Here is a 25,992-nt window from a genome sequence, read left to right as displayed (position 1 = left end):
AAGGTTTTTTTGGCACGTCAAAAGGATGGGGGGGGGCAAAGATTTTTGGCACGGCCAAAGGGGGGGGGGGCAAGCAATTTTTGGCAGACCATTTTGAAAATTCACCACCCGGGGGTACACATAAATATTGCACAGCTCCTTACGGTTTTGTGTGCACTTTCTTGCAGATTGGCTTGTTTGACAAACACATCACACAATATATATTATTTTCTGTCTCTCAAAAGACAAACATATTTAATACAACACAGTGGCTAGTTTACTGTAGTAAATGTAATAACTCGTAACTCTCAAATTCAACATCCGAATCAACTGAAATTTTGGCAATAAGTTGTCTTCCGTATATAATGAACCATACCCTAAATGAGGATGATAATATCGCAAAATGCTCTTTGAAAGTATAGTACTAATTAATTTACTTTTCCCCATCCAATTCCAAACAACCTCTTCTTCCTTTTATACAATTGATATTCATATATATATATAATATATATATATATATACCATGGTTGTACTTTTCATAAATGAAGTTAATTCTTCACTTTTCAAAGTTGTACTTCATCTTGTCAATAGCAGTTTCAATCATATCAGCAGGAAACTGTGGGAAGTGTTTCCCATAGAGACCTACAAGTTCTTCCTTTGATCCAATTTTAGTTTTTTCAATTTTCCCTTCATCATTTTCATGCAGTAGACTTGTACCCAGGATAGCTAGTAACTTCTGCCCAGGATATGCAACTGCACGCATGGGAACCTTCCGGGACAAAAAGTTGATCATTGGGTCCCTAAAGTACTCAATTTCCCTTGGCTCCAATGTGAATGTCATATACTTCTTCCAACCATCAATTATGATGTCTTCCGCATTAAGGGGTAACATTGAATTTGACCTATTGACCTTCTGCCACCAACTGAACTCTTTGCCTTCCTTGACAAATTTATAGACCTGGAAACCACACTTGTACACAGGTGATTCTTTGTCAAAATCTAATGGAATGGCTCTAAAGAATGGATCTCCTGAGCCGACATCAACATAGTATAAATCTTTAGGTTTTACTAAGTTTTTAACAAGAACTGACACATGGTCATGTGAATTAGTCATATGTATGTCACATGCATTGAGACAAACATCAAAACCTAATGCTTCCAGGAGATGCTTCATGAAGACATTATTATCATAACAAATGCCTCCATGAGTACTTAGCATTTGTGCCTTGATGTCTTCCATTGTGGACAGAAGTTGATCTTCATATTTCCTGGATATTAAAGTTATATATTGCTTTGGAATCTTCTGCTGGAAGAGATTGATGGTTTCATTCAGAAGGGCAGCTTTGTCATTGGTCAGCTTGCCTTGGATGGAATCTATCTTCAAGACGTCCGTAAGGAACCTAATAGCTTCTTGATGTGACAACATCATTGCCATCTTGGGTTCAAGTTGAATCTGTGAGAAATAAAAGTTTTACAGCTATTGTCATTCATCTTGTAAGTGCATAATTGAGCGCTCCTCAGATATGAATAGCATTCCGATGCTAGTTTTTGTTTTTAATAACATTAAAACAACATTGTTAAAAACTTGATGCAAAATATTCTAACATAAACAATATTATTTAAGTGCTAAATTGTTTGCCCCAAAATATTGTACAATAACATTTTGATAACTTTTTTTTAAATGGTATAGACTAGGTTATCCACTTCACTCATGTGTGACTTCTAACAAAAGGCACTGGTTCCCGTAGTATTCCTCATTCAAACTAATTCAATGCACGACCTCGGAGTTACGTTACCTGCATGACTTTGGCGGGCTATTTTGAAACAGTCATGGTTGCACATACTTCTTTAGAATGTCCTAAACAAGGTATAGCAGTCGTTGAGAGGATATGCAGTTTATAGAACACGGATAACCTCTATTGTAGTGTTTTTCTTAAACGTTGTAAAAAGGTTTCCATGATCTTTATAAAGCAAACATTTAACGCAATGGTATCATGGTATAACATTTATTATAATGCTTAAACGTTTTGACCATTTATTGGTGAATTAACCCTATTTTTGGCCCATTTTAGCACAGTAAAACAATTTTCTTGCGTCTCTTGCGAAAATAATTATGCAAATGTGTATCGCTACCGATACATCTAGTCCTTCAAGGAGGACCACGCTCCATTTAGTACGATAGTCCACGCCGTCAGGCGTGGGTCCTTCTACATTGGACATATCCTTCCCGGAAAGTCGGGGGAAATGTCAAACTGACTAACCACGCCTACTGATTAGCTACTAATGATATTCAGCCAATCCGATTGACTGAATATCATCAATAGCTGTCAGTAGGTGTGGCTTGCCTACTGCTACCAGAACACTAGCTTCTTGACACAAGTATTGCGTAACAAAATTGATTATTAATCCTCTTCAATTGCATTATGTGTTAATGCTATTATAATACTCGATTTTCTTCTTACTCTCATCGTTCACTGACCTGCACACAATCAGTTCCTTTTGTCATCACTACATTTAATATTGTCCGATTCGTTACTATTTTTGTATAGAGGTTGTGCTTGAAATTATTGATTGGCTACAAACAAAGGAATTGAACCGGTGTCCTTCACCGTCATCATGGGGCAGTTCAGTCCATTTAATCAAATGTTGTCATCAACCTATTTGATCGTAGTGCATTTGTTATGTGTGTGAGACGAACTGTCTCAGTAGATTGCAATCATGCTTTTGTTGAATGGATTTGAGTAGTCCACCATATTTACGGTATGATACGTCATATGCACAACCTCTATAGGCCTAATTGTGATAGTTGGCCTATTCGTTTAACATGTTTAAGAAAAATATAGAATTGGAGGACACACATAAAAACTTTGGGTTTCACTCATTTATTTACTTTAATTCCTTTCTTGAAAATAATAAGTTCAGCAAGTTCTTTCTTTCTTTCTTTCCTTCTTTCTTACTTTCTTTCTTTCTTTCTTTCTTTCTTGCCTTCTTTCTTTCTTTCTTTCTTTCTTTCTTTCATTATTTAATACGGGCCTATAATTATATTTATTTCGTTTATCATCATTTATGTTTTATTATTAATGTGTATTCATTAATTATTCGTTAATATATTTATTTCTATTCATCAGTATTTGTTTTATTATTCATTTATTTATTTTCTATTCGTTGATTTATATTATATTGCCCTTTATCAGGCTTATGTTTTTTATTCATTTTATTCGAATTATTCGTTGATTTATTTATCCATTTATTTATAAAGAAAATATTTATTTATTATTCATTTACATTAAATTTATATTATTTTTTCGATCAATGTATATTAATATATATTAATATTATATTAATCTTTTGATTGATCAAATGATCATCTCCAATCTTATTTTTGTCACGTTTTCTCTGTCTAAAGGTGTTATTAGATAAAGGAACAAATCAAAGGTCGACGACGTATTATAAACGAATTTTGCTTGAGAATTTCAGACCAAAAGATCAATTTTGACCGATATTTGACCCCAAAATATATGAATTTATAAACTTTTTGAACCCCTCCCCTGCTAAATGAAAAATCGATTATATGACGTCATCGAACTTTTGGTTTGTTTCCTATAAATAATAGAGCTTATATCGAGAAATTATGATTTCTTTCATTTCTGCTTGCTTACTTTTTTGTTTAGAGTTTTTTTAGATCAAAGACTAATCATATCTGAACCAGACTATTAAAATTGCTCGAATTGTCATTCCATTGATGATTAATCAGTCACTAATGAATGAATATCATGCATATGAATTATAAACGAATGCAAAATGTAATTAAATTAACGAATGAATGATTGGTAGATTGGTTGATTGAGAGACTGATTAATTTGAGATTGATGAATTTATGAGCGGTCAATAACTATTTGGCTGACTGATTGAGATTGCCAGATCTAACACTATGGACCACAATGACCTAATCCCAATGACATAGTTCAATAACCTCAATTAAATACTCAATAGTGCAAATTTGACCTCAAGTTGCAGAGTATGAGTTTTTGTACCCAAATTGTCAAAGGTCATTCAATGAATATACAAATGTATTGGGGTTAAAGAATTGTGCCCTTATTAGATGAGCATGTTGTGGATCCTAGTGTAAGACCATGGAGACTGAATATTGAGTGGTTGCTTGACTCGATTACTTGATTGATATTTTAACACCAAGATACGATACATTAATTGTGAGACTACAATGTAAATTGTTAATAATTCATCGATTGATCAAGCGAATGATTATTGATTGATGCTTGATGAGTAGTTCAAATTTAATTTCATCAGACTGACTATTAATTCATCGAAATATCAATATAATAAGTTATTGTGATTCTATTATATTATATTATTATATTATATTGATTGATTGGATGACCTCCATATCAAATAATTCATTAATCAATTCATTAAATGATTCTGATTGTTTTATTGATTGTTTGTTGAATACTTATTGGGCGGATGTTGGTTGAATGAAACAACGATTGAGTGATAAAACAAAGAATCCCTTGAACATGAAGAACAGTTTGCATCCATTTTTCGAAAATCGGAGTGACTTTTACTTTTTCACCCCTGCAAATTGACCTTGGACCTGTCGAGCCTCAAAACTTGGTAACTATATGCATGGCCTACGTGCAAATATGTTTTACTTTTGTAATCCTTGGACCTAGACAAATAATTTGACATGTTTTTAGTGAATTTGGAGCATGTTTAATTTTTGCCCCTATATGACTATGAGCATCTTTTTGAGGGTCACGGAGTTCCAATGGTTGACAAAAGTTTTGAATTCAGCATACCCGAACGAAACAAAACAATCTGGTTGCCAGCTTTTACGCGAACTTGCCGCTTGATGCTTAAATAAACACATTTCCAAAATAGAACCAGACTAATAAAATAACACTGATTTTACAAAATAAATTAATATGATATCACGGTTTAGGCCTACACTGCTGGTCTATCGAAACCCGGGATCGAAACCCAGCTACTTCAAAAGTGTGAAGTGTTTTGATCCATGCAATCTCAAAATCAATCAATTGAGATGACTAGCGTACTCGTCCCAGTTACATAACAGATGCGTTTAAATGATGGGCGTGGTTACCAACCATATTTGGAGTTATTACGTTGTCATTAACTGGGTTGGTTCAGGTCACTGCTTATGGTAATTCGATTGCGCTGCTGGGGTAGAGCACCAATCTATAAGGACCAACGCCTGACGGCGTTGATAATAGTGCTATATATTGCGTTGGTCCTGTATGGACTAGATACATCTGACTGCCATATGCATGTTGTATAGGGGCAGTGTAATGAATCACTATTTAATAAACAATAATCAAATATTCATATTGGCCTCATATAATGGCTAAAACATCACTCATTTTTGGAGATCAAAATAATATAAATTAATGAAAATCTCACCTGCTTTACGACACACAATAACTAACGTTTCTTTTTTACTCGTATGGCTGCCAATGTCATACTAGCCTATATAATAATATAGGCCTCGTCCCGGGGCCTCGTACGGAATATATATAGCAAAATGCCATTGATTGGATTTTCTGCTCCATAGAATACCACACACAGTACATGTACAAAAGATTTTGTTATGTTTCAAGTTCAGGTCCAAGGTCAAAGTGAAGCTGGTGATCTGTACCACTTCCAAAATAAACATATACTACAACGAGTAATAAAAATTCCTTTAAAAGGAATAGGGCGAGCAAATGAAATAATTGTCAAAAGAAATGAAAGAATGAGTAACCCTTCACAATTAAAAACAGGGACAATATTACACAACATCAATTTCCAATGGGGGAATAACACAAAACGTTAAACGTATAAACAAAGTTAAAAGAGTTTCGTTTAGGCCAATTACAATTGATTCTTAGTTTCCTGTTTCCCGCCCGCGTCCAAAGTAGAGAATTGCAAAATATTTAATTATTTTATTTATATTTTGGATTTTCTCTTTAAAAATAACTTTTAATGACTACCATTTGCTACTTTCTGACTTTGATCATATCATCTATAATGATGAATAAACATATAACCTAATTGTACCATTACTTATGTATAAAATCAAACATAGTAGTAAAATAATTAAATGCATGCTCCTTGTCAAAATGGCTTGATGTAGGTTGCGACCACTTATTTTAAAATAAAGAAAATAAAAGATAATTAATAATTAATAATTAAAAGTCGCCTCATCCCTGGTTTTCAACCATGAAACAGGAAACTAAGAATTAATTGTGAAGGGCCTTATGTTATTCCACCATTGGAAGCTATTGGATCATGTTGTGTCATATTTTCTCTGATTTTAATCTTATCCATTGCTAGAGTGTGACACTGTTGTATCCGTTTGGATCCATCCTTTGGTTCCCTGCTGGTCAGTTGGAACAGATTTTCCCTGATTTTATATTAACCATTCACATCATAACAAAAAACGTTTTAAATATTAACATTTTATATAAAACATTGTTATAATTTTGGTAGATAATAGTAATTTAAAACATTTTTGTAATCATACATAGAGTTTTTTAATCATCAGACAGGAAGACTTCTGCTCATCTTCTATGGTGAGACAACAGGTCTGGGATATCTTTCCCGGGTATCTTTCCATATCAAAGTTTCAAAATATGTCATATCTATTTCCTCAATATATTGTTTTGATACGCTTATGAGGGGAAAAGTTTGATCATGATTAACATAACTGTATTTCAAAGCGTCAAACTATATCATTATTTTGTCCCAACAAATATAATCCAGGGAATAAAATATTCAATTATTCATTCAAAGGTTTATTTATTTTATTCAACCTGGGCCATTTCAACTGGTGCTACATACATGCAGGACAGATAGGGCTGCACATGCATTCTAATAATTTTTATTTAGATTTTTCAATTATTTAAGCCTTTGGAATGATTTATGAATTTTTCATACATATAAATAAGTTTATTAGAGAACAAGGACCACTTCCAAGTCTTTTTGTGGTACTCTATAGGGGGTTTATACCTCAGAATGTCATATTTGAAGAAAAAAAAACCACCTCCCTCCCTCATCAATTCATGAAAATCCTCTGGACGAGAACCAAAATATTAATTTTATACGGCCTTACGATGCTATTAATTTAGCCCAAAGATTAGGAAAACTAGCAAAACTGTAGAACTGGTACTGTTCAAATAAAGACATCTGCAAATCTTGCTGCAATTTCCAAATAGTATTTCTATTCCTTAGTGGGGGGGGGGAGGGGTCGGTACGTCGGTGCCCCCCGCTCATGCTGGCCGTCGGTTCATGAGAGGCCGTCGGTAGACGGAAGGTGTTGGTGCCAAAATAATTTGGGTGATCAATGGACTAAAGAAAGAATGGAAAATTGTATCAAAAATGTTTAAACATTGAACTATACATAAAATTAGTTGTTTTTCGGTTGCTAGCGCCTGATATCTCTTTTCTCTTTTCTTTTCTTTTTTTTTTTTGCTCTTCACTTTTTCAAACCATTGAAAACAAATTTTGGGCAACCATTGACAACTTCCGTCGGCAAAAAATATTTTCGTGGGTACATTTACAAGTTCTGTTGTGCCCCTAGGCCCTCGGTCCAAAATCCGATACCAGTGGCGTACCGTGGCCGCCCCAACCCCGGGGGGCTGAAGAAAATTCAATTTTGCCGCCCCTTCCTCAATTATGACCCAATTATTTTCTCGGTCGTTTGAAAAAATGAAGAGCAAAAAAAAAAAAAAAAAAAAAAAAAGGGTTTCAGGCGCTAGAGCCCTAAAAGCAGCACATTTTGATGTATAGTACCATTTTTTCAAAATTTTTCCGCCCTTTTTGATTTACTAATTCTTTTCCACGCTATTTTATTTACTACTTCTTTTTGCCGCCCCTTCTTCTTACGCCACCCCTTCATTTTGGTCGCCCCTGCTTTTTACCCCGGGGCTGGCGCCCAAAGCCCCCAAAAAAAAAAATACGCACATGGATACCATCCACTGAAGATAGTAATCAGATGCTATCTACTAAAGATAGTATCAGATGCTATCTACTGAAGATAGTATCGGATGCTATCTACTGAAGATAGTATCGGATGCTATCTACTGAAGATAGTATCGGATGCTATCTACTGAAGATAATATCGGATGCTATCTGCTGAAGATGGTATCGGATCTATCTGTTGAATTATTTATTATAGTAATCACATGCTGTCTACTGAAGATGGTAATTGGGTGCTATCTACTGAAGATAGTAATCAGATGCTATCTATTGAAGATAGTTTCAGATGCTGTCTACTGAAGATAGTAATCAGATGCTATCCGTACTGAAGATAGTAATGAGACGCTACCGGTATCTACTGAAGATAGCAGATGTAGGCCTAGTAAAGATAGTAATGAGGCTAACTGCGGAAGATAATAGGCCTAATCTGATCCTATCTACTGAAGATAGTAATCAAATGCTATCTAGGCTACTGGAGATAGTATCAGATTTTGTCTACTGAAGATAGTAATCAGTTGCTATCTACTGAAGATAGTAATCAGATGCTTTTTTTATCAAAAAACGTTGTTTTCCAATAAATCGTAACAGAGTTACTCGCACAGCTGCAAGAATTTTTAAAATAATCCAAATTTATTTGCTAGAGTAATTTTTCTGTCAAAACCCGGAAAACTTCTTTCTAAAGTTGTCTCAACTTCATCATAGATATCTGTTACCGCCCATGAAAACATTTCAACTCTAGTGAAGAGCGATACTGACGAAATTAACTCGCGGGGTTTTCGCGAAACTGAGGAAAATTTGTAAACAAAACCGCTGCAGATAAACGTTTATTTCGAATGGTATGTAATTTATCATAATGTAGTAATGTAACATATTAAAGAATGAAGACTATAAATTCGTTTGCAGGCACAATAGATGAAGTTCAAGGGTTGATACATCGCAGTGATAGTGAGCTGACTGAGCTCTGTTGTTTTTCATTGGACTTCGCAATACTTCCGAATTCGGCATACTTGACATTGTCAAAAACGCAGTTGTAGTAACTACACATTTCGAACGTTTGAGGACTTGTTCTCAAGTTGTAGAAGGTGCCATAGGGTGTCTTCAGTGTCAATTGTTTTCATTATAAATGTCGCAAAATATTATAATATTGACAATAATTAACAACCTGTTCATGCTGTTTGTTGACCTCGACCTCTCCATATAATGACCATATCATACATTTACAATTATTGCTTGCACCTATGTCATGTATGTCTGGTTCCATACAGCAACGTATTGCTGTCTGGTTAGCAGGTCCGAATAATTCCGCGTGAATTGAGACGTCAGAGCTGGTCAAACACAGTCAGAGCATGAGAGGACTAGCCTACATCCCGTATCCTACTAACTATCACTCTGTAAGCAAATCTCTTCACGAAACCATGTTAGCCTAATTTATAACAGATATCCTCTTCTCTCTTTTAATTCATCTTACAAGCACACAGGGTCAGAATTTTGCAACCAGGTGCACTGTGCAAGAATCCTTTTGGTTTCTCCCAATGGAATTTTGCAAGAATCCATGGATTCTCGCCATTTAACTTTGTATGAATTATGATAAACTGAAATATTTACGAGAATCCATAAAGATTCTTGCAATTTTGTTGACCAGAATATTTGCGAGAATGGATTCTCGGATTCTCACCAAATTGCTGACCCTGCAAGCAACTAAAAGTTTCAGCTCATAAAGTATTAGTCCAGATGAAAAGCTAATTACCGTATTCACTCCAATAAGCGCCCATGCCCCAATAAGCGCCCACCTATTTTCAATTTGCTAAAGGGTAGGCCCCTACCAACTACCATTAATTAGGTATGCTAGGTGAATTCAAATTTGCCATCAAATTGCATCGTTTTATATATCAAATTAAAGCCCTTGAGTAAACTAAGCCAAAACTGAAAACCTTTTTTTTTCATAGCACTTTCCGTAGCAAAGTTACATCTTGTCAAAAGATTGACTTTCATCAAAAAAGATTCAGCTAGCAAAATTCCCCAAAACAGCATTTCGGGGTGTTTCTAGATCTTAGTCTCATGGCGATAGCAGCTTTTTTAATGGAACTGCTATCAAAATCCTCTAAAATTCCATGTGCGACTTGATTATCACCATAAAAATCATATATTTGGGTCAAGTGAAGTATAGAAAACATATTTATGTAGGTTTCCTTCACCCACCTATTCTCGAAAAAAATTCAAATTTCTATGTAAATATGCATTGTGTTGGGGCCCCGGTCTCGGCGAATTCGCTGACTAGTAAATGTGTTAACTAAGGTTTGCCTAGGTTACCTACATTAATGTTGAAGTGACAGATAGATGTCGATGTCGAATTGGGGTATAGGAAAAGGGTGGAGGCGTTACATTTTTTCATTTTATTTGGGACGTTTTGTCCCATATCTCAAGAATGGAGAGGGGTACTGAACTAGTTTTGGTCTCATTTTGTTGCTTATTTATCTAGCTCTAATTGTGGAAAGAAAGAACTTCACACTTTATTTACTTCTTGAGATATTGCAATTCAAACGATGTGAAGTCAGGGGTGGAGGATCCTACGGTTGAGGATCCTACGGTTGAGGCATGTGTTAAAGTATAGGGAATGTTGATTTTTAGCACCTCAAAAATATATTTTTTACTATAACTTCATAACCCAACAAGGTATTGAGATGGATTATTTACCATTGTTTTGGTATTTATGTCTAGTTTCAAATGTGACCAGTTTTGCTCCAAGCTAAGTTAATTTGTTGCAAGTGTGCCGCATTCTGTGTCATGGGTTCTAGGCTTTTCCTATACGTCACTGTGTTAAGTATTCATTTATGTTCCGAAATGTTCTGAAGGTCATATTTCTTGAAGGAGTTACCCCACTGCTGTAAAAGTTAACATTTTTTGGATGGAAATTTGATGAGGAATTCAAATATGCCACTAGTTTTTGTGTGGGGCATGGAGGATTTTGCAGGCAAGGTTCTGAACATCCTGCAGATCAATAACAAATTCCTAGCAGACAATGTTGACACTTGGCCCGAGTCCTCAGTTTATCTGCAATTGCTTAGCAATGTTAGAGCCGTCAGTGTGGTAAATGATGCAGTAGAACGTGGCGTGAAACTCAGTGCAGATTTCCTAGCTGCTGCCCAGAGTGAGGAACATAATCAAAATGTCTTGCAAGTGGTGGAGCAAGATAGAAAACAGACACCTAATCTGAGAGAGCATAAACTGAATGATGCTACCTAATTTGCCAATTATCATATGGACTGATAAGCAACATAGATTACATTTATTACATTGTCATGATTGTTATTCATATGGCAGCCACAGTGATGTTCAGTATAAAGTAATGAAAACTAAATAGCTGCCTGATTGTTTTGTCATAAGTAAAAGGCACCTATAAGGCCAAAAAAAAAATTGTTGTGTTGCCCTCCCAAGCCTAAAATCTGGTAGTACAGCCGGCCGTTTTTTTAAATTTTTTTTTTACCAACTCAACCATTTGATACCTACTATTTCACAGTAACATGAGCGAAGAGAGGCATATGCATAATATTGGCTGTATTTTCTACCCAATGTTGAATATTTTATTGAAGTAAATATTAATATTAAGACCCTTCACAATTAATTCTTAGTTTACATTTAAAGATTTTAAAAAAGGCATGAGGTAACTTAATTATTAGTTATTTATTACTTATCATTTTCTTCATTTTGAAACAAGTGGTCACAGCCCAATATCAACATCTTGCATGGTACATTTTGGCACTGCAGATCATATTGCAAACGGGTTGATTTTATACATTGATAATAATATGTGTTATTTGTTTGTTCAGGATTCATGATCAAAGTAAGAAAGTAGCAAATTAATGTAACAAAAATTTAACAGAGAAAATGACAGATAAAAATCAAATAATTAAATATTTTGCAATTCTCAATTTTTGATTCGGGCGGGAAATGGGAAACTCAAAATCAATTGTGAAGGGCCTAACATCCATGTTGTTGGGATTCAATGAGTAAGTCCTACTATCCAATTAAAGTGCTGGCTTGGGGCACAATCTTTTTAGTGAACATCAGGGATCCGGGAATAGGCTTGGGGGAACATGTATGATATAAAAAAAACATTTGTTAAAAAATTATTTTAAAAAAAAAGTTTTTTTTTTTTTTTTTTTGGGGGAAAAAAAAAAAAAAAAAAAAAAAAAACCCGGGCCCAGATTTTCGCGATTTTGACCCGGCCGCGGAGGGCAACACAACATATTTTTTTTTTGGGGCCTAATGCACAAACTTTAAGCTCGCAGCACACGATGGACCCATTTTCCATGCAGAAATGGCTGTAAATAGAGAAACGTGCACATGGCAGCTATTATTATAACTTCAAATATGTCTGAAAATAGCTGCCTTTTTGCTTAGTTGAAATGGATTTGCATTTTATTGAGTATTGTCTGAGATATGAGGTAATATAAAAACATTCACTAAAGGCAGCTATTAATATGTATGTATAACTGTATACAATGTATATAATTCAATAGCTGCCGGCCGAACTTTTACTGGTTGCCTCTGTCCGAATTTTAAGCTCACGGTGGACCCCCTTCCCGACCTCCGATTGAATTTAAATTTGGAGGGGATGATTTTCTAGTTAAATGGCACAGTTTGACACTAGGTAGAAAAAATATGGTTGACATGAGGGGCTTTTGATGCACCCTACCCTGTATATTGACCAATTGTTTGTATGTGTGTATTCCTGGTACTTTATAAAATAAGCTTTATAGTGATATATAATTTTATAGGGTTTTGTTGAACAGTTTTTGAATTAGATCAGTTTAAGGGATGAGTCTATAGGAATAACGACCAAACAAAGAAATTCTTGTTTAAGCCGTAATATTGTAGTCTTTCAACCCTTTCACAACTTCAGCTGTGTAACTTACAAAAATTCCCGCTAAAAAGTGTTTTTTTTTTATTTTAGAAAATACATTAATAATCGCATTGGACTTTTCGTACTGATCGTACTATAAGTGACCACCAGCCTATAATGTTCTAATCACACTATAGACTGGGATTACATGTGACGTCATTGCCAGGCAATTGGTCTCTATTGTTCCTTGTCAGGAAATATGCCCACGCAGTCAGGGACCGTGCTTTTAAAACTCCCGCCAGATCACAATAAGGCCATTGAACTGCGTAGTAGCCATACGTACTCATTGAAGTATAACGGTAGCACGCTTCCTTACCGACTCATTATTAATGTGTGGAAAGGGGTCAGGGACGGCATTCTGATCATTCTAATCCTTTCTTTTGAAGTCAATAGATAAAAGAAAGGCCTTGAACACAGGTGCCGAGTTGTAGATAATATTTAATCATCAAAGCTGATGGCATAAGAAATTTCGAGGAGGCAGCGCTTATTATTTCTTGTAAACACAATCTAATGTGGTACTCACTACATGTAGAAGGCAGGGGGTCTGCAAATTAGTGCATGAAGCTAGTAAAGATATAGCTTTATGTTCAGTTTAATCAATTAAGCTTAATTAAATTTAAAAAAATTAAACCACGAACACCCGGCAAGCGGCAGAGCGTTTCAACCAATGACAAGTCTTGATTGTGTCCGTTTGTCTGCAATGCGCGTGCGCCACGCCGCTCATTGCAACCGGCATGGTAGTATGAAACCAGCACAGAGGAGTAAGATATCTTACTCCTCTGTGGAAACTCAACTTTATACTGGCGTGACCCCGGATGTGACGTCACTGTCACATCAGGGTGAAATGTAGTCTCGGTACCAGCGGTTTGTGCTCCTCCGTCACCGTTAGTGACGGAGGAGCACAAACCGCTGGTACCAAGACCAAGTGAAATGGTATTGAACAACCAAAACCAGCCAAATTTGTCATAAGTTTAAATAGCCAATAGAAAAACCGTGAATATAGTGTCAGAAAGTCTTACACATCTTAGTATAACCTTGTCGTTTAGTGTGATACTGAATGCAGCGCCATATTTGGAATATATTCGTACACGGTGTGGGCAAATAGTTGCTCAAATGTAGGCTAAGTAGGCCTAAATCATGAAAATCGCTTAATCGGAATAATACTAACCAGTAACGGACACTGAGACAGCACTACGTTTGAAGTTTGAGGTAAGTAAAGCTTTTCCTTGTTATAAAAAACAAGGAAAAGGCAGTCATTTTATCACAACGCGATATTTAAAAAAAGTACATTTTGAGAGGGCCTACGCTGGTTCTTTTGATTCTAGTGTAAAATCTGTTCATCACATGTAGTCCGATTTGGTATCTTGATGTTATGTTGGTTAACAAAAACGATACTGTTAAAAATAGCGGTATTTATGCAAGCGACGTATCTATTGTGTAAAATGCATTGAAAATTGTCGGCTAAAGAGGGCATAAATTAAAATCGCGAAGAATAATAGCAACAATAACTATCTACATTCCAAGCGGAAACGCTTTTCAAAAACATACCACCTTTTTCGGGCAATCGCTGAAACCGAAATATGAAATTCCAGGCCATCTGTAAAAAGTGCGTGAGCAGAAATGACCATGAACTTGGGTCACCGAAACAAGTGTTTATATTGGTGTCAGGCCTATCATAGTGATACAACAATTAGCCCCCAATAATGGCTTTCATTTGAACCGTTATTTGTTAAACTGCGATTTTTACTTTTTGAGAAATCAATGAATGTATCAAAAAACTTTTCGAAAGTCGATTTAAAATGGCATAACCCGTTAAGTACAACAACATGTAAATTGTTCAATTTTTTAGTATGTAACACATTTGGCCCCAATTCATGGCGCACGACCTGCAGTGAAATATCTGCAGGACTACAAGTCCTGCGTAAACTTGCAATACATTTTCTGCACCAGCTACTACTACTAGAACGTCTCAGGACCCTTTTATAACATACGTAAATTTGTCTCTAATTAATGCCCCTTACGAAAAAATTAGGTACCCGGTAAATGAGGCAAAAAATAAGCGCCCACCCAAAATGACTTTGTTAAGTGCCCTGGGCGCTTACTGGAATGAATACGGTAGGGGAGATTGGGGTTAGTTGGAACGCGGGGTAAGTTGAAACATTGTAATTTTCTTTTAAGGGGTACTACACCCCTGCCCAATTTTGTGCATATTTATGAAAAATGTTCCATATAACCCCAATCTCCCCTAACCTTTACCTGCATGTGCCACCTTGACCTCATTGACTCTATAATCCCAGTATCCTGGCAATCCAAAAGGTTGATTGAACAAGTAACTTTTAAAAATCTTGCTTGCTTGCTTGGTAGATTTCTTTCAACGTCAAAATCCAAATTTATTGTTACTCCAAAATGGTCAGTGCTGGAGTTCTGGTACGGTAAGGAATTCCATTGGCACACATATACGGGGCACCAATAATACGCTCTAAAATCAGTAAAATGCTTAGGAAAGTATTATGGTCAATGGTCATGCACCTTGAATTGGGGGCAAAATGTGTTACATGCAAGGGTGAAAATAAGAAATGGTGAACCAGGGCTTCTTTTTTACACAAATGGCCCCTGGTTCACTTCATTCAACATGGAACCAGGGGCCACTTCTAATCAACAAGGGGCCAATATTTGTTCTGGATAGAAGTTCATCATGCATTAATAGCTATGGAATTGAATTTTTGGGTATAGTGACCAGGGGCCAGTTTCTGAAGAAAAGTGTCCCCTGGTCAGCTTAAATGTAGATGGGACCAGGGGCCATTTCAGGGTTTCTGGGGGCTAAACGTCTCCTGTCTCCCACTTATTTTCACCCTTAGTTACATGGTCAAAATTGGACAAATAAAAAAGTTTCACACAAAAATAATTCTAATTTCTAAGTCATCTCAGGTTTATCAGAAACCTACAAACCTACACAGCTGAAAGAAGGCTATATTATTTTGCAACAAGTACTTGATGTAAACTCTATGATTATAAAGTACATTTTATTATTATCTCTTTCAGATTGGTGTGAGTAAGTGTGTTATCGAAAATGATTATGGGAGATGGAGAGGTAGACATTTATGCAGGGCTATCGCCAGCCCGTAACCAGTCACATGATGCACAACTCTGTAATGGTAAGGGTTTTTATATACCACATTGTAGGGTTCGATTTAGCCACTGGCCCGTTGGCCGTGGCCAGTAGATTTCTCTTCGGGCTAGTAGATATTCCGTCTGGACTGCCCAGTGGGCCATTTGGGATTTTGACATAATTTTATGACATGTTACAATATTAGAAACACAATGAAGTAGATAAATAATATTCTGCTACTTTTTATTTTGTAATTTATGAAACATTTTCACCAATTTTCATGATCAGAATTTAGTATAATCGATCATGATTTGTGCTTCAGTGACAATTGTGACTTTACACCATACACAGTGCAGCAATTATCATTTATCAAAACAATTAAAGTGCTACAGAAGGGGAGAAATCTGTTCAATGTCACAAATCATAATTAAGCAATGATATCATTGATAATTATGTGCCACAAAAGTGACCGGATGTGTTTTGGCTGAAAAGGGATTTTGATTTTTTTTACAGCTATCATACATATTTCAGCAAATTGAAATTGTTGATAACATCATGTGCTACAGTAAGAATATCATTTGAGAATTAAATGAGCAACCAATAAATTATGCGATTTTATTTCAAAGGACAAAATGTAAGCAGGCTGAAAATACTGAATCAAGCCTATCAAAAGGAATAATCGGAAATACCAACCAAGAGTGAGTTGGAATAATTTCCGCACCTCACAGCATGTACATGTATGGGCTTTCATCATGATGTGTTCATGCAATTGAAATTCGTACTGTAGTATATTTTATGCAAAGAAAGCAAGAATATAAAGGTGATCTTAGATCTATGCTAATATTTTTTGCGGAGATATTTGAAACTTTTGTTTTTGTTTTTCAGGTGGCAAGGATGACAGACTTAAAATGCCATTACCCCCATTACCTCATGATGAGTCCTCCACATCATCAACCTTTGACCTCTATAGTGATTTGATAGAGGAGGAGGAGAACAAGCCAAAGGAGGTGGTTGCTAAGGTGGGTATTGGGTAGAAATTGATGAGCAGGTAGGTGTGGATCACACCGCCAACAAGGATTTACAACAAAATTTCCCTTGTGGCATAGTCATGGTTTTGAGATCACCTTGGGCCTATAATATTAACCATGCCCCTCATAGCTGTCAATATTTGTATACTGTGCCCGCAAAAGTAACTATTCCTGGGCATATTTCTGCGTGTGCTTTGTTCCCAGCGTAGAATGATATTACGCACACATTCTCGCGCGCTATAATTACGCAGAAAATCGCAAATGGTAATCTGTGCCGTTCGCATTGAAACTATTAATTTCTCTAACTAAAATCGATGCTTTTAACCAAACAGATGACAAGAATCTTAAGATTTGGTATATAAAACTGCTTTTTCTTCTGGGCATATGCCTCGGGGCATAATCATGGTTTTGAGATCACCTTGGGCCTATAATTTTAACTATGCCCCTCATAGCAGTCAATATTAATTTTGTATACTATTGCCCGCAAAAGTAACTATTCCCGGGCATAGTTCTGTGTGTGCTTTGTTCCCAGCGTAAAATGGTATTACGCACGCATTAATGTTTTCGCGCACTATAATTACGCAGAAAATCGCAGATTGTAATCTGCGCCGTTCGCATTGAAACTATTAATTTCTCTTCCTAAAATCGATGCTTTTAACCAAACAGATGACAGGAATCTTAAGATTTGGTATATAAATTTGCTTTTTCTTCGGGGCATGGTTAAAATTATAGGTCCAATTCAAGGTGATCTCAAAACCATGACTATGACCCGAGGCATTTAACCATGCCCCTCATACACTGCAAAAACAGCAGAGCAACACTTAATAAACACTTTAACACTTCATAAACACTTGTTTGTACAGTGAAGGTATAGGGGTGTTAATTTATGAACACCAAAACACATTTAGAAATTTTATATGAAGATGTTTATGTTTTTTAACACAAGATAGTGTTTAAAATATGTATTTAAACACTATCTTGTGTTAAAAAACAAACATCTTCATATTTCTAAACGTGTTTTGGTGTTTATAAATTAACACCCCTGTACCTTCACTGTACAAACAAGTGTTTATGAAGTGTTGCTCTGCTGTTTTTGCAGTGTAGCAATCAATATTTGTACTAGTTAACTCATGTGTGTTCTCTTGGTTTGACAGCTTGAAGAAGAGAATGTAGAAAACCAGGGTAAAATCTCTCAGCTTGCTTCCAAGATAGAAGGTCTTCAGAAAGAGGTGAGTCAGTAGCTGGTATTTTGGTTTGATTTATACAGATCTAAACATAAAATTAAAGCTCTCTTAGCAGAAGTCTAATGTCTGTTTGCATAAAGCAATTATAGTGCTGCATAATGGTGAATCATAGCAAAAAAATTGTTAAATTTTTGTTAAAAGTGTAAAATTTGGCTCAGATGTAGTATTCAGTCTGGTGAACAATCCTAGGGGGAGGGCCAAAAATATTTTGTCCAATATAGCTGCCATAGAGGTCATCGAAGTATTAGACTTCTCCGTAGTCCACTTGCCCATTTTGCATACTCTGGCTATTACATTTAAGCATAAAACTCTGATTTATATTGATTTGTGTGCAACTGATAGATCAGGGCCGTAGCAAGCGGGGCGGCCGGGGATGCCATGGCCGCCCCACTTTTTGAGAAATGTGTTATGTTTTTCTTTATATCTTTATTTCAATATTGGCGTATATTTGTATTTTGGCCGCCCCACATTTTTCAACCTTGCTACGGCCCTGTGATAGATAGTCACCGCACTCCCTCTGTTTGTTAGCTTCCCAAGTGGACTACTGACTTTGCCTTGCAGTTAAGATTTTTAACACGGGACTCTATGGAGAGTTAGGCCAATTTCTGGCCTAACTAAAATTGGCCATGATGTAATGCATCTTTAAATGGATCTGCCTTGTGATTGGTCGCCCATATCTCGCTATGGTTTAAATCTTCCGGGCCCGCGTCATTACAATTAACTACACCGTACACAACTACCTGTGGTATTTGCGGCGCTTTTGTGTTGACGCAAAAGTTAATCTCTCATCAAACATCTAGCGCGTCTTGTACTATACCATGCTTAGTACTTGTGGTTAATGGACTGATAAACAAGTATGCTTGACAGTGTGTTTTTAGAGAGCAAAGTCCCGGGGTAAAGTTCTGCTTAAAATTCAAAGTCCATAGTCGGATTTTCGGGGTTCGCTATCAATAAACTGGTAGATTCCAAAATCATAATTGTTCAGTATTAAAGTGAGCCATTATAATTATGCAAGATAATGTTGCATTCAATTACTTTTATTGTCACTAATCATCTGATATTTTTAACTCTTTATGACCATTTTAGTATTGCATACTTTAATTTTAATAAACATCAGTATAATTTTGAGTTCAACGAAATGGGTTTATCATGACTAATAATAACATATTTTTAATAAAATTTGACTGTGGCATAGTCTATCGAAGTATATGCAGGGAAAAAATTCAAAGTTGTTCAAATTGAGTTATAAACCATGCCAACGTGTTCACCTGGTCACAAGAATCCAGAAAAAGTATAGTATTGTTCCTCTCCGCATACTAGTCCATAATAGGATAGATTTTATATATCTAGGAAGTTTGCTTCCCAAGGTTGCAAAGGCAAATAGGTCATATCAAACATGTACATAGACCTATTGACTGACCAATTTGTTGGTGTAACCTTGGGAAGCAAACTTCCTACATATGTGAAACCTGTCTTATTATGAATTATTATGACGAGAGGAAGAATTTGAGACCATTTTGACAACAATCGGAGCAAGTTTTCAAATTTGGCCCCTGTAGAGGTCTAACCTTTACATTTGACCTTTTTGCTTATAACTTGAGAACCATACATCACAGGTTGGTCAAACTATACTTTTTTCTGGATCCTTGTGACCAGGGGAACACGCTGGCATGGTTTATAACTCAATAATCAATTTGAACAACTTCCCTGTATAAAGTTCGATGACCTCTATGTCGGCCACATTGGACAAAACATTTTTGGCCCTCCCCCTAGAATTGTTCACCAGACTGAATACTACATCTGAGCCAAATTTCACACTTTTCACAAATATTTAACAATGGTTTCACCATTCTGCAGCACTATTAGCACATTAGTCACTGTCACTGCTATTCCAGTTAAAATCCATACACTTTCATCAATGGAAGATGTGTTCTTTATCTTCCACACACGGAGTGAGAATTTCAAATGCAGGGGTGTGAGAGTTTTTCTTTCAGCTGATTTCCTCGTTTTTTGTTACCAAAATGTACATGTTTTCTTTTATTTTCAACTTATATTTGGCATTTTTACCTCAATTGTATGCCGTTTTTCAATTTTTAAAAGTAATTTTCCTCTTTTTTGGGGCTTGCCTCTCTCACCCCTGTAAATGGGTTTAACAGAATGGGCAGCCGGTTTCTCCAATGTATAGGCACCAGTACTGTTGGCTTATCTGTTTAAATATTGCATCAAAAACATCTGAAAAGGATAACATTAATATTAGCAAAGAAAGTTGCAGAGTAACTTTCAAGATAAAATGTTATACTTTTCATTGTAAAAACAGTTTTAAGAATCTAAAATTGGTGGCGCAGACAGGTTATGCGAGGCCTTGCACTCGTTTTCACATTTAAACCGTGGGCGTCTGCTTTGGAGGACCTTCCTTGGTTCAAGGTCTGCAAATGACTACAGTTGCATGTGTATAATGTATTTGCGAAATACGTCCTCTATCGTATGTGAGATATAACATCCCCAGTTGCTAGGTAAAATTTCATACAAAAAAATGGCTGAAAACATCCACGGTATGTTGATTGAGTACTGATTCAGAAGGCCATGTTTGCATAGTCCTAAAGCGTCCATGTTTAGAGGCGATTTAATGGGGGGGGGGGGGTGTAAATGCCTGCAATAGAAGATATCGACCAGAATACAATTCACATAACAGTGGAGTGAGTGGACACACAGTAATTGTATACAGGGTGTATCAAAATGATTGGTACCTATTGGTTTTGGCATTTATTGAAAAGTTTGCTTTTTCCAAATGCAACATACTGTTAGATGATACATGTAGGAGCCTATTGGAATGTCTAGAATTTATAATAACCTAAAATTAAAGGTGGTACAGAGTTTCAGGTGTACAAAGTCCTTGTTTACATAGTCAAAGTTTAAAGTTCCTTGCAGAAATCCTTGGTCCTATTTTGACGGTATTTACAATGGGATTAAACAAATGGTAATAAAGTAAAAACCATTTGTTTAATCCCAAGACACTACTGCCTTTCTTACAGTGCCCCTGATTGATTAATTACATGATATAATCATCTGAATAACCAATCAAAATAGAGCTTTTTGGTCTCTTAGCAATTATTTAAGCTTAATCCCCGTAAGGCCGTGTGTCCTGAACTCGCCACCCTTAGCATTACATCACAAATATTATGAATTTTTATACCAACCGAGTTTCTAATTAGCTTATCTCCACAATTATCAACCCTAAACTAGCAAAAGTATACATTTTTGGAAAGCTGAAGGCATAAGCAATTCACATATATACATTTCAACTCATTATACAGTGTGACCTTCAAGTTATACAGGGTGGAATAAAAAAGATTCGGATAAAAAATGGGTTACTTAATGCATTGCTTATTACCAACTTGCAGTAATAAACTGGAAGTAAACAACATTCATTTGGTTAGAAGATAGGGGAAGCCTACTGACTTTGGAAGAAACCAAATCACAGCTGTTTAGTAATCTCGGAATACAGGGTGTCCCAAAGTATGTTAGAATTTTTTACAATTCAACATATTTTGAACTGAAACATTTTACCCCTAACCCATACAGAAAAAATAAGTCCATATTTAGATTCCTCATTAAATTTCCCTTCAGAAAATCTATACTTCGACTATGATAGGACAAGTAATTAAGATTTTACAGTAACTTTTAGATTTTGAAGACTTCCACATTACTTACTACAGTGTTTAATATGAAAACGGATAGTTTTGTATGGAAAAGTTTGTATTTTCTAGACTAAACCAATCATAAATGATTAAGAACTATGATTGTTTAGCTGTGAGGTTATGAGTCTTTTAGATGCTAAATAGAGTCAAAATCCAATTTACAGCCTTTACAGAAGCAGATTATGCACTAAAAATATCAATCCCATAGAGTTTGTGTTTACCACATCCCCCACCTCCACCACCCTGCCTATTCTGAATTCTATGAAGCACAGTGTCAGTATTACAAAGGCTGAAGAATTTCTTTTTACAAGGTTGAACGTGCATTTTATTTAGCAATAAAATGAGACCACAAGTATGACAATAACTTCTTGCTTGCTTGGCAGAGATATCATCATTTGAGTCGACTTTGGAAAAACGTAACATCGCCACCTTTTTTTGGTGGCGAATTCAAGACGCACGACCGTAAGCACTATTGACTATGACTATGGTACCTCTTACCATATCCCTTATTGGCTCATATACATGATATAGCTGTCTTTGTAACCAATCAAAACAGTTCTTAGAGGCTGATGATTCGGGCAGTAGTTCTCATGTTTGCGGACTCCATTGGAAATAAGTTGGCATATTTAACCAACTTTATGGGCTATCCTGGCTCATTGACTTGTGTTTTTCTTGTGTGATGTCGCTTGATTACAAAATTTTTTTCTTGCATATTTTTTGTACTGTTGTCTATTCTGCCAAAAAATAATAAATAAATGTGAATGACTGTTTCTTACAGAATGAGTCTTTACAAGATCAGAATGCAGCTCTGAAGAAGAATATCTCAGCTTTATTGAAGACTGCCAAGCTTGAGATGAAAAGAAAAGACTGGGAATTAATGCAACTTAAACTCAGGTATGTATGGAGTAGCAATGTGATGTAACCAGAGGGGATGTAAGGGCTACAATAAATTAAAGCGATACAGACTAATCACCAGGAGGCAAAGTCCTAACATCATCCATTAATAAAGGCCAATTGTTCAATGAATTGCCAGAGGCAAAACTCCATATTTGTTACGTTTTTTTGTATAAATGCATAGGTGGCACGAGGAATTTTTTTTTCGGGGTACTGGGGCAAAGTGAATTTCAGGGGGAAGGGCAAAATCAACAAATGTTATGCAAAATTGCCACAAAAAGTGGAAATTTATGTTATTTTGGGGTTTTGCCTCAAAAGTGTGGGGAATGACCCCCTCTCGTAGCGCCACCACTGACTACTTGGTGTAATGCTGGCTTGATTTGTTAGACATACATGATTGAATGATCGACCCTCATAAATATGCAAGAATTATCAGGGTGTGAAGTGCGGGAGACTGCGTCATGGTGGTAAATGGTCTGTATATTTTTGTTCATCTATGAGACTCCCATTATCAACATTGTACCCGGACTTGCCATACATGTAGTGTTACATATGGTGCAATAATTTAGTCGGCAATCTTTGGGTATAATATTTAGAGAATATTTTTCTCTTTAAACATTGAATGTGTGTTAGGAACAAGGGGTTGCTGTTGCGTATGAATTTCAGATGGCCGCACAAAAATCTCTCTGGACGCAAGATTTTTCAACCTTGTCAGCAAACTTGCGTCACACATGACGCACATTTTTAAACCCTTAACGGGAACCCTGAAATACGGTATATCAAACCATGATGTAACTCATAAAACAAATGACAAACATTTATACATGCAGTTGATAACGGATATCACAAAAACTCATTCAATTTGTTTCCTTTCTTTGAAACAGGTCAAAGAGTGATTTCAAACACCATTTTGCCGACCGGCCACCACCTGCTCCAGCAGACCCTGACAGAGGGAGAGGCAACCATCACACAAACAAAGTCAACCCCAATCTTATTCCACTCGGGAAGCAACGGCAGTTTGAGTCTGCCACCACATCACAGCGACAACCCAGTCACAGTGCCTCAGGGAGAAGAGACTCTCCTGATACAGAAATTAGTCTTAAAAGCAGACAGGAGCTCTTGAAAGAAAGTAGTAGAACTCCTCCTAGTAAAAGAATACCGCGAGGCCCACATACTCCTCCTGGTGAGCCTCCGCCTTCTGGTAGTAGCGCAGAAAATTCTCCTATTGCCACCAGGTTGCCATCAGAGAAATCTCGTTCTCGATCACCAATACATAACTTTAAAAGACCTCTTTTGTATGAACGGACTAATCATGACAGATCCACTCATAATGCAAAGAATTCAAAAGCAGTGGAGCATGACAAATCTGATAATGGCAAACATGACAGGTCTGCGGCAGATGTTAATAGAAACAGACAGAAGAAGAGGAAACGAAGCGATGATGAAGACAGGAGATCATCATCTAGATCCACAAGAAGAAGAGATACAAGACAGAGCGAGAAGAGCAGAGATGACAAATATCGTGATCATGAGAAGGTATTGGACAGAGAAAGGGAGTCTTCTAGAAGGAGAAGAGCAAAATCAGTGCAAAAAGCCAAGGAAGCTCTTTATATGTCAATGTTGTCCCCTGCAAAAGGTGGAAGCACAAGAGATAAATATGACCAGTTAAGAAGAAGTAGAGCGGTATCTAAGGAGAGAGAATTGGGAAGATCAAGCAGAGCGATATCAAGAGACAGATCAACCAGAGCAATGTCAAGAGGACGAGAACTTGTCCCTACTAAGTCTTTGTCCTCTAGGGATAAAGAGAAGAGGTCTGATCGCAAAAGAGGATGAGTCCAGTTTAGATTTAAGAAAAGTGCTTTCTGAAAGGTTAAAAAGACAATCTAAAACTGATGATGAGAGAAGAAGGAAGGTGCCGGAGGAGAAACCAAGTAAAGAACCAGAGCAGAGTAGATCCTCATCAAGGAACAGAGTTGGCAGAGGTCATTCACCAGTCTCATCTGCTAAAGATTCTATTGATATTATTAGCAGGAGACAGAGAACAGAGGGGGAAGTTGCTAAGGGATCAAAGCATGGCAAAGAAGAAAGAGAACAAATTTACAACAAGTCAGTGTTTGAAAAACCGGATTCAGGACCACAATCTGCAGGAGATCTGGAAGATGGAGAGTTGTCATCTGGCAAGAGCCACCTTCAGCCGTCAAAAAGAACTAGGAAAGATGTTTCAAAAGATGATAACAAGTCGAAAGAAAACACTGAAGGGAAAGCAGTTTCATCTGCAGATATTTTGTCTGATTCAAATGCCAGGAATAAACTTGAGACGGTTTGTGAGTCAGAAAAGAAGAAGTTGGTTCATGACAAGAATGTGAAAGATGAGAGCAAAGTGCAATCAATAGAAGCTGATATACAGGCATGTCTTGATATAGGGGAATTAATTTATGAGGATGAGCCATCAGATGGAGATGAAATTCCTATTGATGACAACAGTTCAGCTTCAACTTCCAATATTTCACCACCTCCTCTTCCTCCTCCTAATTTCCCTCCTCCTCTGCCACCATCACCTCCACCATCACCGCCGCCGCCTCCTGCTGCTGTTCCTGAAGATGCAATTGATCAACCAACTGTTACAGGAACACGGAATGAATTAGTTGAAAATTATGCTAAAGATACAGATGTGCTATCCAAATATCCTGTTGGTGATTGTGACAATAGTGTAGTAGTTTGTGATGAAGCTCATCCAAAGCAAAGAATTATTGAAGAAGACAACACGGTATCAAAAGAACAAGATACTATTGAGACCTTATCAGTGTGTCATGGAATGTTGTCTAAGCCAAAGCAAAAAACTAATGAAGAAAGCATGGTATCAAAAGAACGCGATACTAATGAGTCCCTATCGGTGTGTCATGGAATGTCATCTAAGCCAGAGCAAAGAACTAATGATGCAGTAAGCACAGTATCAAAAGAAGACAATACTTTTGAATCTCTTTCAGTTCATAATGATGAAAAGCCATCTAAGCCAAAGCAAAGAACTGTTGAAGAAGACAACTCAGTTTCAAAAGAACAAGTTGGTGGCATGTCTGTTTCAGTTTGTGATGGAAAGTCACCTAAGCCAAAGCAAAGAACTGTTGAAGAAAATGCAATGTCAAGA

General features: G+C 36.5%; 2 protein-coding genes across 2 annotated transcripts; one reads left to right on the top strand and one right to left on the bottom strand.

Annotated features, from left to right (window-relative positions):
- Positions 1 to 120: 120 nt before the first annotated feature.
- LOC140156218 (uncharacterized) lies at positions 121 to 5,660 on the bottom strand. Its single transcript, XM_072179220.1, has 2 exons — positions 5,416 to 5,660; positions 121 to 1,432 (listed from the first exon to the last, which is right to left on the bottom strand). The coding sequence occupies exon 2, from the start codon at positions 1,412 to 1,414 to the stop codon at positions 536 to 538; it is 879 nt and encodes a 292-aa protein (XP_072035321.1). The 5' UTR covers positions 1,415 to 1,432; positions 5,416 to 5,660; the 3' UTR covers positions 121 to 535.
- Positions 5,661 to 8,724: 3,064 nt separating this feature from the next.
- On the top strand, positions 8,725 to 24,786 carry LOC140156217 (uncharacterized). The gene is made up of 6 exons (XM_072179219.1): positions 8,725 to 8,807; positions 15,917 to 16,029; positions 16,869 to 17,002; positions 18,166 to 18,240; positions 22,732 to 22,847; positions 23,732 to 24,786. The coding sequence occupies exons 2-6, from the start codon at positions 15,945 to 15,947 to the stop codon at positions 24,678 to 24,680; spliced, it is 1,359 nt and encodes a 452-aa protein (XP_072035320.1). The 5' UTR covers positions 8,725 to 8,807; positions 15,917 to 15,944; the 3' UTR covers positions 24,681 to 24,786.
- The last annotated feature ends 1,206 nt before the right edge of the window (positions 24,787 to 25,992 follow it).

This window comes from Amphiura filiformis, chromosome 7, assembly GCF_039555335.1.
Source record: "Amphiura filiformis chromosome 7, Afil_fr2py, whole genome shotgun sequence".
Taxonomy (NCBI): Eukaryota; Metazoa; Echinodermata; class Ophiuroidea; order Amphilepidida; family Amphiuridae; genus Amphiura; species Amphiura filiformis.
The sequence above is the reverse complement of the archived record's forward strand: the minus strand, read 5'-3'. Positions and strand labels throughout refer to the sequence as shown.

Coding starts and splice junctions, on each gene's coding strand:
- LOC140156218 (XM_072179220.1), bottom strand. CDS start 1,414: ATGGCAATGATGTTGTCACATCAAGAAGCTATTAGGTTCCTTACGGAC.
- LOC140156217 (XM_072179219.1), top strand. CDS start 15,945: ATGATTATGGGAGATGGAGAGGTAGACATTTATGCAGGGCTATCGCCA. Junction 16,030..16,868: donor TGATGCACAACTCTGTAATG/GTAAGGGTTTTT, acceptor TTTGTTTTTCAG/GTGGCAAGGATGACAGACTT. Junction 18,241..22,731: donor TAGAAGGTCTTCAGAAAGAG/GTGAGTCAGTAG, acceptor TGTTTCTTACAG/AATGAGTCTTTACAAGATCA.